We start from the raw sequence: 12,242 nt of genomic DNA on the forward strand, positions 1-12,242 counted from the left end.
TATTTGGACGTTTACATTTTAGGATGCAAATTAACGGTACCATAGCGATCAAATCACATGCAAAGAAAAACTATATTTGCCTTCTTCATCTGGTCAAGTCCTGAAGCAACCCTCAATAGGTGCACAGAAGAATCTAGCCAACCACACACTGTACACTGTACTCTATGATCTCTGGTTCAAACGTTACTGCAGCAACCCTTGTTGGACGAAGGCTCATATAGCTTGGTCAGATGTTTGTTAACCAAAAATCAGGTTTATCCCAGGTCAATGGATTGATTGAAAGGGGATGAGTCCCCTTTACTAAATACTGAGCCTGAAAATGTGTTAACCTGTAGCTGATGGAGGATAATTATAACTGCATTATGCTGGATAATGCCCACCAGGGTCTCTGGGCCCCAGCTTCATTTCATGAATGCCTAGCCAAGCAACAAAAAAGCAGCAGGGCTACAGCCTGAGAATCTAAACCTCAGTCAGACATTCCAAGAACCAGCATGTCCTCCTTCACGCCAGCCAGCACAGATCGGGAACAGGGATACACCATGACCTGATGGGAACACCAGAGCAACAAATGCTCAACCTTGACCAATAGTCTAGTAACTGTTGGTTTCATCTTTTGGACTGTAGCCCATCTACAGAGATGGCTGAGATCTGATTTTATCATGAAAATACTGCCCCCCAAAAAAGATTATAGTTATTATGTGCAAATATGGCTTGCAAAACAAACTTTTGGCTGCTAATCTAAATTCCACAACAATTAGCTGATGTTGAATTCCCATCCTAGCCCTCACCACAGCCTGAAATTCAGCTTTTGATTATGACTGGCTCAAAAAGAACAGTGAAGCCGTGGCCTGTGGGCAAGTCGTTTGGGAATATTTGTGACAGCTAGTCCTTGAAGGTGAGACATCCGACAGCTACTGTGTGTTAAAGCTGCATCAACAGTATGAAGAAAACATCAAACAGCAGATAATGTCACATCCTGGTAGAAAAGTGGATTTTCATGAAGAAAGAAAAAAAAAAACACATTCATCGGGGGATTTTATGCATCATAACTGACTATGCAAGAAGAGGGGAAACTTTAATTTTGCAATAAAGAACATTAACCCTACAGTTAGCGTTTGAAATAGATAGTTCTTGAATATCCAGCAACAGGCATCTATGCTTGTAACAGCTGCTCCAGCCCAACTGGCAGTGTCTCTCAGCCTGATCTCATCTCTTAGGACCATAACATACGGACAAATTGTCCAGCTCATGTACAGTACATGTTGGATGCACACATAACAAAGACTAAATTTGAAAATTAGTGATGTATAGCATAAATCATAGACTTTAAATTCTTTGATTCCACCCAATATTTTTTGCGCTCCAATCTACTGATGTACTGCTACTTCTATTACTGTACTGCTGATTACACACCTATCTCCATCTCCTCAGACTGACACTACATGAGTCTGTGCAAACTGAGCATGAAAAAAAAAAAAACTGGTGCATTTCCTCAGTAGGTATTTCATGTATAGTACCTGAAAAAATATTACAGCCAGCCATGTTGTACTCCATGATCCCATCGTTTTCCCCAAGAAAAAAAGTGAAGTGCTTGGGGGTTTACTTCCTCTAAAAATTCATATGAGGAACAATACTATGCCTCATGTGTGGGCTATATGACAATGAATGCTCACATGGCAACTAGCCCTAACATTAGAAATAATGTTGCAACATGTGTGGCACCCTTCTGCCACCTATAGCTTCTCTGGAGCTTTTCCACACTGGTGCAGCTCCTGTTCCCACATGACAAGTTTATGTGCATTAAGTGTATTTAGACCAGGATTTACGACACTACAGCCATGATGGCAACTGAGACATACTCTATACTTTACAGCATGAAGGGACAGCATAAAATCATAATAATCCAGTTAGCAGATATATTATGGTGTGTGTGCGCGCATGTGTGCGTGTGTGTGTGTGTGTGTGTGTGTGTTGCGTGCAGAATAAGGGTTGCTTGGGCTGACAGACAGATGGAAAAATGAAATGGAAAATACTGTGGAAACCAAACATGGGACTGATCTTAATGCAGCACTTATTCCAAATGAGAAAAGGTTACTTCAACAGCTAAACACCGTTTAACACTCTGTTTTGTGGGAGCAGTAGGAATAGCTGTTACCTAATGTTAGTGCTTGCAAGCCAGCCACTTCACAGGGACAACAACACCAGTTTGGCGGGATAAAGTGGGTGGATACCTGCCTTGTTTTCAGTGTCCAGTCGTGGGGTCCTACAACAGAGGCTACCGCTTCGTCTGCTGCAGTACAGTGGAGGAGAAAGCTAATTTTTTAGCTGAGGATCGCTGTAAAAAGATCACCGCTTCTGCTTTCATCCTGACACAACGTTATTTGGCTTGACAGTATCGTTAGCAGGAATGTGTAGAAAACACGGCCACAAAACTTGCAAAAATCGCTAAACCCCATTAATAGATATCAAGAGTGCACACGCTAATAAACACGATGCTTGGAAATGACTTGTTTCGCCTTTTCGCTGGTACTTACAGCTGTTGTTTGTCTGGTAAACTTGTCATGACTGTTGCAAGTCAGAGCGATGACGGCAGCGTTACAAAGCCCTGAAAAATGTCCCCTCGGTGTTGGTTAACTTACCGTTCAGGTTTGCACAGGGTAAACAGTGTTGCCACAAACCAGAGTATGCGTAGCTAGCAGTTAGCTCGCTAGCCAAAACACGGCCTTTCTTGGCACCAAACTGGCGAGCTCACAACAAGAATAGCTGGCTGGTTTGTTCATGTTAGCACGCTAGCTAGCTAGGTTCGCCGAAACAAAACGGGTTCGGGCCTGTAATTTTGCCACGGTGTTTAGGCGCATATTATTGATATGACATTGTGCTGTTACACATGCATGAACCCAACGCATTCGTCATTACCCAGATGATTTATGGAGGGGAATCGTGTGAGTGGCTTTGCGATTAAAAAGACAACTGAGAGGGCTGAAAATGGGAAGTCAACACTTACCTAGCTTTACTTTCTACGCCATCTTGGATCCACTTGTCAGACCATCGCAAAGCATAGTGGGATGTACTGATCTGAAGGTTGAGAGGACTGGAGAGTGTGTGTGTGTGTGTGTGTGTGTGTGTGTGTGTGTGTGTGTGTGTGTGTGGCTTCTGATGGCAGGGATCTTCCTTGTCAAAAAGCATTTGTCATAAATGATGTTGATTTTGTTCCTTTCAGTTATGTAACTGGGAAGGAATAAAATTGAAAAACATAAAAAAATATTTTAGGATAAATGAATAAAAACAGAAATAAATCAATAAATAATCAAATAAATAAAAGTGACCTAATTTGTACTTAATAACTTGGTTTGTATAAAAGGCATTTTTTTAAAAAAGCCCAAATGTGACATTTTGCTCTGAACGCACCGTTGCTGCACAGCTACTTTGGCTTATGTTGTCCAGAGAACAAAAGCAATGAGGCAGTATGTCCTGAGGCCAAACCTTGTTTTCAATTCCGTTTCAAAACATACTAAACAACCAAAGGGAGCAATACAATTAAATGTCTTTGCTTTTGCTATCATGGGATTCTCATCCATACCAGCGTATTAAACTCTGTGTGGGGATTTCATCAGCAGTATTTCCATTCATAGGGAACAGCTAAAAAGCCAAAGCACACAGCTTACCAGCTAACAGAGAGTGAGAGAAGTGACAGAATTAAGAATAACTTCAAGACATTTTTTAAGCACCAAGATATTCTAATGATAACTACCTGAAATAGTAAGAGAAAGAAATATCAATACGACTGAAAGAAACTTTATGCCTGCTGTCAATTAAACTAAAATATCTCAGTAAGCATGAATAATACAATGTTGTGTGAGGTACGTGTGTTTGTGGTTAAACACTGTGAGCAATTAGAATTAGTCAAAATGATGAAGATTCAAGTTGTATGTTACACTGACACATAATCATTGTGTGTCAGATGGCCATTTGATTGTGTATGTGTATGAATAACGGAAATAGCAAGTGATGGCAGTTTAAATAGGTTTATCAGTCTGTTACAGTTCAGGAGAGCTTACCGTGAGAATGACGTTCTAACTTTTCTCAGGTAAGCTCCACCATAGGCCTGTTTCACAGCATATCAGGAAAAAGCCAAGGTGCAACTGAAACCACTGACGATTGCTCTGATGCTGTTCCAGAAGTAACACACACCTCACAAACAGCTCTGAAAACCAGGCTCTGAAACTGTCCACCCAATCAGACTACAGGCATCATTCAAGTTGTTGATGTTCAAGCAGTCAAAATGCCCATTCTGAAAAAAAATCTATAAAACCTGAGAAAAATCTATCAGAAGTAATTTTAAACACCTTTCCAGCTAAAAGTATGTGGTGGTGGCTGAGTCCACAAAGCTTATTCATTTTTCATTTTATCATTTTTATAGCAAGAGATGGTGTTGGCATGATTCTAGGAGATTATATGCATTGTTGAGATCTGAAAAGAAATGAAAGAGGTAACAATCTCACCAACAAAACTTGCTGCCTCATGGTCGTGTGCTTCAGCCAACCCATTAGGTTGCAGAGAAAACGTGTTGTCTTCACTTAGAAAGTATCTTTACAGAGGACTAATAGGGAGCTTCATCACACGGTGCATATGACGAAGATGATGCTGAGTGTCAGCAAAGCCATTGAGCTTGTAGTGAACTTTTTTTTCAGTTCAGTCGGCTTTATTAGCATGAATGTTATAGGAACAATGTTGCCAAAGCATAAAACAGTAAGCACAGTTTGCTGCCCAATAAATTGGACAGTATACGATGATATGAACATTAATAATAGTCTCTGTCTCACCCTCACTTGTTCAAAAGTGACCACATAGTCAGTTTTGTTTTTGGTTGCCATGATTTTTGTGTTGTTCTTTTCCATGTTTGAAAAAGAGGTATTCTGCCGTTCCTCTGCCATCCGAGGAACAGGAGGCCACTGTCCTGGTTGTCATCCTGTGAGAGGAAGTGAACAGGGTGGACTCATACAAGTACCTTGGCATCCAAATCAATAAAAAACTGTTCATCACAGTGGTGTGCTGAGGTGGTGGCATCAGGGCTTGGAGCTCAGCTGTCTCAACATGCTGCATGGTGTGAAGGCAGAGGCGGAGAGAGAGAGAGAGATACTGGACAAAATCAAAGCCACCCCTCTTACCCTGTACAAGCAGCTGTGGCACATAGGCAGCTCATTCAGACACCGGATTATCTCATCCATGTGTAAAACAGGGTTCTTCAGGCGCTCATTTGTGCTCATGGCAATCAGACTGTACAACAGCAGTGGAGACCACTGACTATAAGATGGATGCTTCACACACATCTTGTATCTGAAATGAGACTTCATATTTCCACATTTTGTTATGGGAAAACACGTTCACTCAGGCACGGACACATCAAACTAATGATGGAATTTCCTGACTGATCGCTGTCCTCCTCTTCCATGTAATGGTCAAGTGAACGGCTCTATACTGTACTTCCTCTCCCAGCGCATGCTGCTGCCACATTTGCAGATGCTGCTTCTTGCCAGATGATGAATAAGAGGCGCAGTTTGAGCGTGGTAGATCTAGGCCTCACCAGCCAAAAAAACTCCTCCAGCGAAGAAGAGGAAGCATTAGAACATCTGGTGAAAGAGTCTAATATGGTGTTCGAACCATTAGACAAGTGGGGACCTACAGTGGTTCAGGACTATGACAAATACAAGGAAGAACTTTTGCGACAAATGGGCAAAGAAAAATTCTACAGAAAACACAGCAGAGTTTTCAGGACCAGATTTTAGTGTATCTTGAGAATGCCCATTGGAGTTCAATTATTTCTAAGCAAGAATTTTAGTGAAAGTGTGTCCACCCCATACACAACCCCATCCAAACCCCGTCTAAAACTGATCAGAAGAACTATCCTGGTAGACCAGCGATGGCTCTAATGCACTGAGTGACACCACATTAGTACCAGTTCTTCTTCTGCAGTCATATTTACAGCAACTTTAATACTTGTCATATCAGAATGTCTGCCAGGTTAAATACTGTATACATACACCACTGTTATCCAAATGTGAGTTTATTGTTTACACTGCTAAGTATACATTTAAAAGGGTTTTTAAATCAGGTTTTCATACAGCAATAAAGGCCTAACTACTGTGTATAAACCATTAAATATGGTAAACATACTCGGAGACCCAGTTTTTCATGACAGAGGGATGCAGAGAGGGGAGGTGCTCTTGAGTTTATTGGCAATGTTTTACTGGATAGTAAAAAAATGAACAACGTTGGGGTGCTGCTTATGTGCTGCAGATTTTTTTTCTCCAATTATATGACATTGGAATAACCCTGCCTCCACAGTCCGCCATTATACTGTATAGTCAAAAACATTCCCACAGAGGGGAAAAAAGACAAACAAATATGAACCAAAACGCAAAATAATGCACTATGTTTTTGTTTCACTGCAGGTTGTGGATCATCTCCTCCTTGGCAATGAGATGCGTGGTTTTGTTGACCAGAGACATGAGGGAGTTGAGTTTGTGCGACCAGTCGTTGAGCAGGTCGTTGGGGTCTTTAGGCCTCTGGAAGTTGATGATGCCGGCCAGCCGATCGACCTTGGCATAGATGGTCTTGTTTACAACTAGGCTGGAGAGGAACTCCTCGGATTCCTGACAAAGTATTTGAGCAGATGGACATCATTACTTCTTGAAAAACTTTCTTCAGTGAAACCAAACCAGCATCATCAATCGGTAATATACGAGTTACCTTATTATATGTATTTTGGGGATATCTAGATATCCTCTGACTGCTTCAATTACTGCAGATAAATTAGTGATTTCATACATTTGTGATGCACATTTAATTAAATATACTGACTTATATCAGAACTGATCTCTCTCTGTACAACTTGAACTCAAAATGTCGACATTGCTGGAAATACCAGGGCTCATAAATCATTTGATCCAACAGCAAATGTTTCTTTTCTGTTCTGTTAACATGAGCTAATGGGTAAAACTGTTGCTTACGTCGATGGAGAGGTCAAGGAGTCCAGCCATCCTCTTCATTGTGATTCTGGTGTAATATTTGGCCATTATTCTAATGTTCTGGGGGAACAGGGACAATTTCATCAACATACATATCGGCAGTGGAATATTTGCATGCATTATTTAAGGTTATGACAGGGAAGCTACATAAATATACATACTGTATATATAAAATATATTCATGAGTGACATCCAGCCATCCATTACCAAGTCAGCTTAAGTGTTAATATTGCACATAACAGTCCGCCAGTCTAGCCTCCGAATTATCACAGAGCTTCAATATCACCTCCACCATTTTCCTCATGTTGCCTGCATTGGATTTTTTACTGTTCACTGTTACTTAAATTTTATTCAAATCTACTTAAATTGATAAGAATCACTCTTCTAGGTCTTTAAAATAGCAATATTTACTGCATGGTCTTTGCATATATACCAACATCTACAAATGATATGTTGGATAAATCTAACAACAACAACAACAACAACAATAATCTAATTGACACGGTTATACGTTGATTAGCAATCCATGAACCAAATATATAAAAAAAAAAAACACTATTTCATAACATCTAGTGCAACTTTCACGGCCAATACGTGCCACCATAAGATGCTTCTTTATTATTAATTATTGGTATAAATGAGCCAGCCTGGTTTGGGGCAGCTAAAAGGCAGATGAGACGCTGTTAGAAAATGTATGAGAAAATGGCCTCCCTGCTGTCAAGCATCAACAAACTCTCATTAAATCCACATCAATATGTATGCATCATTTCCAAATGAGCAGAGCCTACACTTGACTTACATGCTCCACCACTCTGTTCTTCAGGTCCTTCCACCGTTTCTCCGCCTCTTCTGAGTAAGAGAAGACATCTGTGGCAGGGCTATCAGGGGAGCCCTCTCTCAGCTCCTTCCCATAATCCTCCACCAGGGAGGCCCAGCGCATCAGCTCCATAGTGGTGAACTGTTTCAGAAGGTCCCTGGGAAAGGAGGAGCAATAGAGTGAAAATGCCTGTGTTCACACCTTACAGTGGAGTGGGCACATGGTGTCAGTATATCTGAAAGTTGCTATGATCATTCCCGCAAACACACAACAGCCTCTGCCATCTTGCGTTCCCATTGGAAAAACATGTTGTACAGTTGTTTCTTGATCCATGTAGCCTTTGTTTTCCTCCTGCTATCACACCTCTGCCCATTCACATCAGCACTGTGCTCTTGCGTAATAGGTGCTGTGATTACATGTTATATTCTGAGCACAAAATATGACTTACTTGTATTTAGGGATTTCTTCCAGTTTCTTGTCTGCGCTGATTCTGTGCACGAGGTCTGACTGCTCGTTGTCGTAAGGGGCAAGAATCACGTACAGCACCACACTCTTCAGGGCCTGAAATACAAACACCAGTTACAACATCTTCCAATTACCTTCTCATCAACTAAAAGGAAATCTTTTTATAGGTTAAATAAACCAGTGAGAATGCTACATCTGCTGTGTCCAAAGCTTGTATGCAAAATAACTTTCATGTACAGCAGTGAATTTAAGGGATTTAACAGTTAGCTGTCAAGATCTTCTATGTGCTCTAACTGTATTCTGCATTCATGATGTGTTAAAAATATACTGTTGCCTTGAGAGGAAGTCTGTGTACCTGTTGCCACTTGCTGCTGTCCTCCAAGATGCAAGGGGTGTCATAGATGGCCCGGTAGTGTTTGCAGATAGACAGGTAGGAGCCCTCGTGCTGGTCTACCTGAATCATTAGGTTGTAGTACTTCAGCTTTGACTCCTGATGATTTTGATTACACAAAAAAAAGAAAAGACAGTTAGGCCAACCTATTAAGTTCAGAATGCCACAACAGCTTCCAAAACCGTGCTGTAAGAGCAAACACACAGGCCCGTCATCACGAGTGGTTGTAAAGCCAACTCCAGGAAACAATACAGTATTTCAATGAGGCTCTACTCCAGGCCTCTTTCTCTTACCTCAGTGCCGTCCTCTTGGAAGAATTTTGTGTTTATCTTCTTGCTGATGATCTGGGTGCGAATGTAATCCTTGACAGCAATGCAAAGCCTCATCTGTTCCAAGATGAATTCCACTTTCTCCTTTTTCTCCATGGAGCCGTATGTCTCCACCTGAGCAGGAAAAAAAAAAAAAACAACAACATATATTCTAAGCACTTGCCAAACAGCAGGCCATGAAACTTCTCCATCCAGTTAGTTTGCACATGTTACGAATGTGGGGGCTGACAAATATCAGCATGGCTAAATCTGGCTCCCCTGCCAATTTAATTCTATCAAACCTCTTAAAACATAGATGTGTCCCCATTAGTGTTCACTTTCATCAGAAAAAAAGAATAAAGACAGTCAGTCTCTTACCTGCAGCTCCTGAAGAATGGATGCAGCCTCTTTGACCTCTCCGTTCTGCTCCTTGATATTGGCTAATGTCTTCGTCAGCCTGGCGCGCTCAATCTCTACGTAGATCTGTGAGGAGGACATGTGTAGTGTATCAGCGAGGAGGAAGGGGCTCGTGTATTGAGTGGAATGTTCTACCTGCCATTGCCTTCATATACCTGACTACATTTACATCTGCTCCTCAGAGGAAGCGAACATCTCATGTACATCAGACCCTCACAAATTGCATAAAATCATAGTAAATGTCAGTCTTTCCTTTAATAAATATGCACAAAGGAGGATGCCTCAATGCAATGCCTCAGTTATAAAATATAAAGACTACCTCAGATAAATAAACTATGCCTCTGCCTGATAAGACACAAATCTCTGGGTGCCTATTTCATGATTAAAAATCCCCCCCCCCCAACGTAGGGCGTGCAGTGCTTAATGTGAAAGCTGTTCAAATCTGCACAATTTTCCTTTTGTATCTAGAGTAACGGCTCAGTTACACACAAAAAACACATTCCAGACCTTGCCAGCAGTAACAGTGCGAAGTGTGTCGATGAGTCTCAGCTTGATGGTCAGGTCAGTCATAGCATCCACATACTTGTAACATTCTTGCACCATCTTGGCTACAGCCTGATAAGAGAGAGTAAAACAAAAAAATAGAATCAGGTCTCATCAATAAGAGCTTGACAGAGAATGGACGCAAAGTATTAGTATTTAGTTGCCTGTCTAATTGTAACGCTGGCTAAATTACTTTTGGGCGGAAAAGGTGAATAAGAATATGCTTTGATACAGCTGGTGGAAAAGAGACATCAGGGAAAGTATCTGACCTGTTTCAGCTGACTCCTCCTCTTGGTGAGCAACATGATGTTTTCATTCAGGGCATCCCAGTCTTTGGCTTCATAACACATCTGGACCACAGCCACCAGGATTCTGGAGGTGGACACCATGTCTGATGCCTGAGAGGGGGTTGAAGGCAGATATGTAAAACAAGGACTAAAATATACTCCATCATACACATAAATCAATACATTCATTACACAGCTATTCCATTACATTTGCCCTATTTGTAGATCTTTCATGATGAGGAACCACCCACCTTAATCCAGGGAAACTCTACTATTGTAGGTTGCAATTCATTGACGTTCTAGGAAAACTTGTTTCTATGACATTTTGATTATTTTGGTCCTTTGGTTCGCGACAGGAAAGCAGAGTTACAGACTTTCTTAGGGTGCTGCTTTGGGTGACTGTGTGCCCTTGTTGTTCAGATTTAAGATCATCTACGCTGCTTAGATCAGTTCCAACAGGCACCACAGTTTAAGATCTGCCCTGAAATGGCCATTATTGACCAGATTATGCATCCGTGAGACAGGTTTTGAAATGTTCTGTTTTTTGGAGTCTGCTGAGAAACAGTGCCAAGTTATATCTTAATTCTTCACTGTGTTTATGACATTGACACGAAGGGCTCAACTTACCGTCCTGGTTTGCTTCTCCAGTGACAACATGCTCTCAATGGCCTCTTGCAGCTTTCCCTCCTGCAGCACAAAAACACGGAAGCTTAACGTTAGTTACACTTAACGCTCCTTTTTTTTAGATAACCGACAAACGTCAACTTCAACCATTCGATTAACAAAATATTCCAGACACTTTGCCTGGCTAGCCAGGTAGCGAAATGTGTGGCCAGTGGCAACGCTGTTCGCAAGCTAGCGAGCTTAATAGCAAACACAACCGTGTATGTGAAAATAAAAGTATAACAGAAATGCAGGCATGTTCAAAACGACGTTAATATCTATGCCTATTATATTGGTTATATGAGGTTTCCGGGTGGTGCTAAAGCAAGTGTTAGCTTGGATGCTAACACACTTATGCACCATGACTCAGCCGGCGCTGGCCTCTTTCTCGCTCCGCTTACTTTTGCCATTTTTTCGCACTCCGGGAGACGCTGGTCTACAGTTGCACTGTAGTCGACCTCCATCTTCACAATCCTCCCATCGGATCTTTCAGATCGCTCCTCAGACATCTTTGCGGCGTTCAGGTCAAGATAATGGACGGTGCTTTTCTTTTCTTGAGACCAAACTCAGCCTAGCACTATTTTGCTTGTCAAATGAACGAAACAGGAAGTTAACCAATCAGAGGAGAGACACGAACAGCTGTCCGAGGCGCCTGAAGGACCCAGTGAGGACCCCACGGAAAATTTCAGGCAGGTGTTATGAAAGTCAACTTCTCATTGTGACTCTACGAGACTGTCCGCTTGAATGTGCATTTAAATCAAATACTTCTTGTATCCATAGAGCTACACAAACAAAACCACTGAAAATCACATGACTGCTGTCGTTTTTTAAAAGCTGTGCAATGAGTAAAAACATACACTCGAAAAGTATTCTGTAATGATAATACGGGAATAATAGAGATACAGTATACATTCTTTTATTGAGAGCCCAGGTAATCAAAGTGACCTTTTTTTCTATGGAGAAGAATAATGATATCTACCATAGTTATTTATCAAATGTATGAAATGAATGCCATATAATGTTGACACATTTTACAAATGGCTGGTTGAAGATATTACACAGTTGGAATTAGTTTAAACAAGCAAATTTCTATTTCTTGTCAAAGGCTACAGTTTCATTTGATCTCTAAGTTGTCACAACTGGACTCAATAATGATTGGCACTCCTCCCCAAGGAGCTGCTTTAATTCATTGATTTAGACAGTCGTTTTAATGTGTGAGGAGGTGCTGTCTTAAAATCAGGCGTTTGTAATTTCAGTGCCAAACTCTATATTTAGCTATGATTAGCTGAAATGACAAGAGATACCTTTTTTATACTCCAAGAG

The 12,242-nt window shown here is 41.2% G+C and overlaps 2 protein-coding genes across 5 annotated transcripts in view; both read right to left on the reverse strand.

Moving 5' to 3' along the window:
* helz (helicase with zinc finger) overlaps positions 1 to 3,047 on the reverse strand; it is a 56,058-nt gene extending 53,011 nt beyond the window's left edge. For all 4 annotated transcript variants that reach the window (XM_070856162.1, XM_070856161.1, XM_070856159.1 and 1 more), the window contains exon 1: positions 3,005 to 3,047. The gene's annotated coding sequence lies outside the window, so the exon portion shown is untranslated. The remainder of the gene's footprint in view (positions 1 to 3,004) is intronic.
* Positions 3,048 to 6,048: 3,001 nt separating this feature from the next.
* psmd12 (proteasome 26S subunit, non-ATPase 12) lies at positions 6,049 to 11,519 on the reverse strand. Its single transcript, XM_070856550.1, has 11 exons — positions 11,321 to 11,519; positions 10,884 to 10,943; positions 10,239 to 10,367; positions 9,934 to 10,041; positions 9,388 to 9,492; positions 8,995 to 9,144; positions 8,666 to 8,800; positions 8,294 to 8,406; positions 7,828 to 8,002; positions 7,011 to 7,088; positions 6,049 to 6,653 (listed from the first exon to the last, which is right to left on the reverse strand). The coding sequence occupies exons 1-11, from the start codon at positions 11,426 to 11,428 to the stop codon at positions 6,444 to 6,446; spliced, it is 1,371 nt and encodes a 456-aa protein (XP_070712651.1). The 5' UTR covers positions 11,429 to 11,519; the 3' UTR covers positions 6,049 to 6,443.
* Between the last annotated feature and the right edge of the window lie 723 nt (positions 11,520 to 12,242).

Source organism: Pempheris klunzingeri, chromosome 3, assembly GCF_042242105.1.
Source record: "Pempheris klunzingeri isolate RE-2024b chromosome 3, fPemKlu1.hap1, whole genome shotgun sequence".
Lineage (NCBI taxonomy): Eukaryota > Metazoa > Chordata > Actinopteri > Acropomatiformes > Pempheridae > Pempheris > Pempheris klunzingeri.

Coding starts and splice junctions, on each gene's coding strand:
- psmd12 (XM_070856550.1), bottom strand. CDS start 11,428: ATGTCTGAGGAGCGATCTGAAAGATCCGATGGGAGGATTGTGAAGATG. Junction 10,944..11,320: donor AGTGCGAAAAAATGGCAAAA/GTAAGCGGAGCG, acceptor TTTGTGCTGCAG/GAGGGAAAGCTGCAAGAGGC. Junction 10,042..10,238: donor GGAGGAGTCAGCTGAAACAG/GTCAGATACTTT, acceptor CTCTCTTATCAG/GCTGTAGCCAAGATGGTGCA.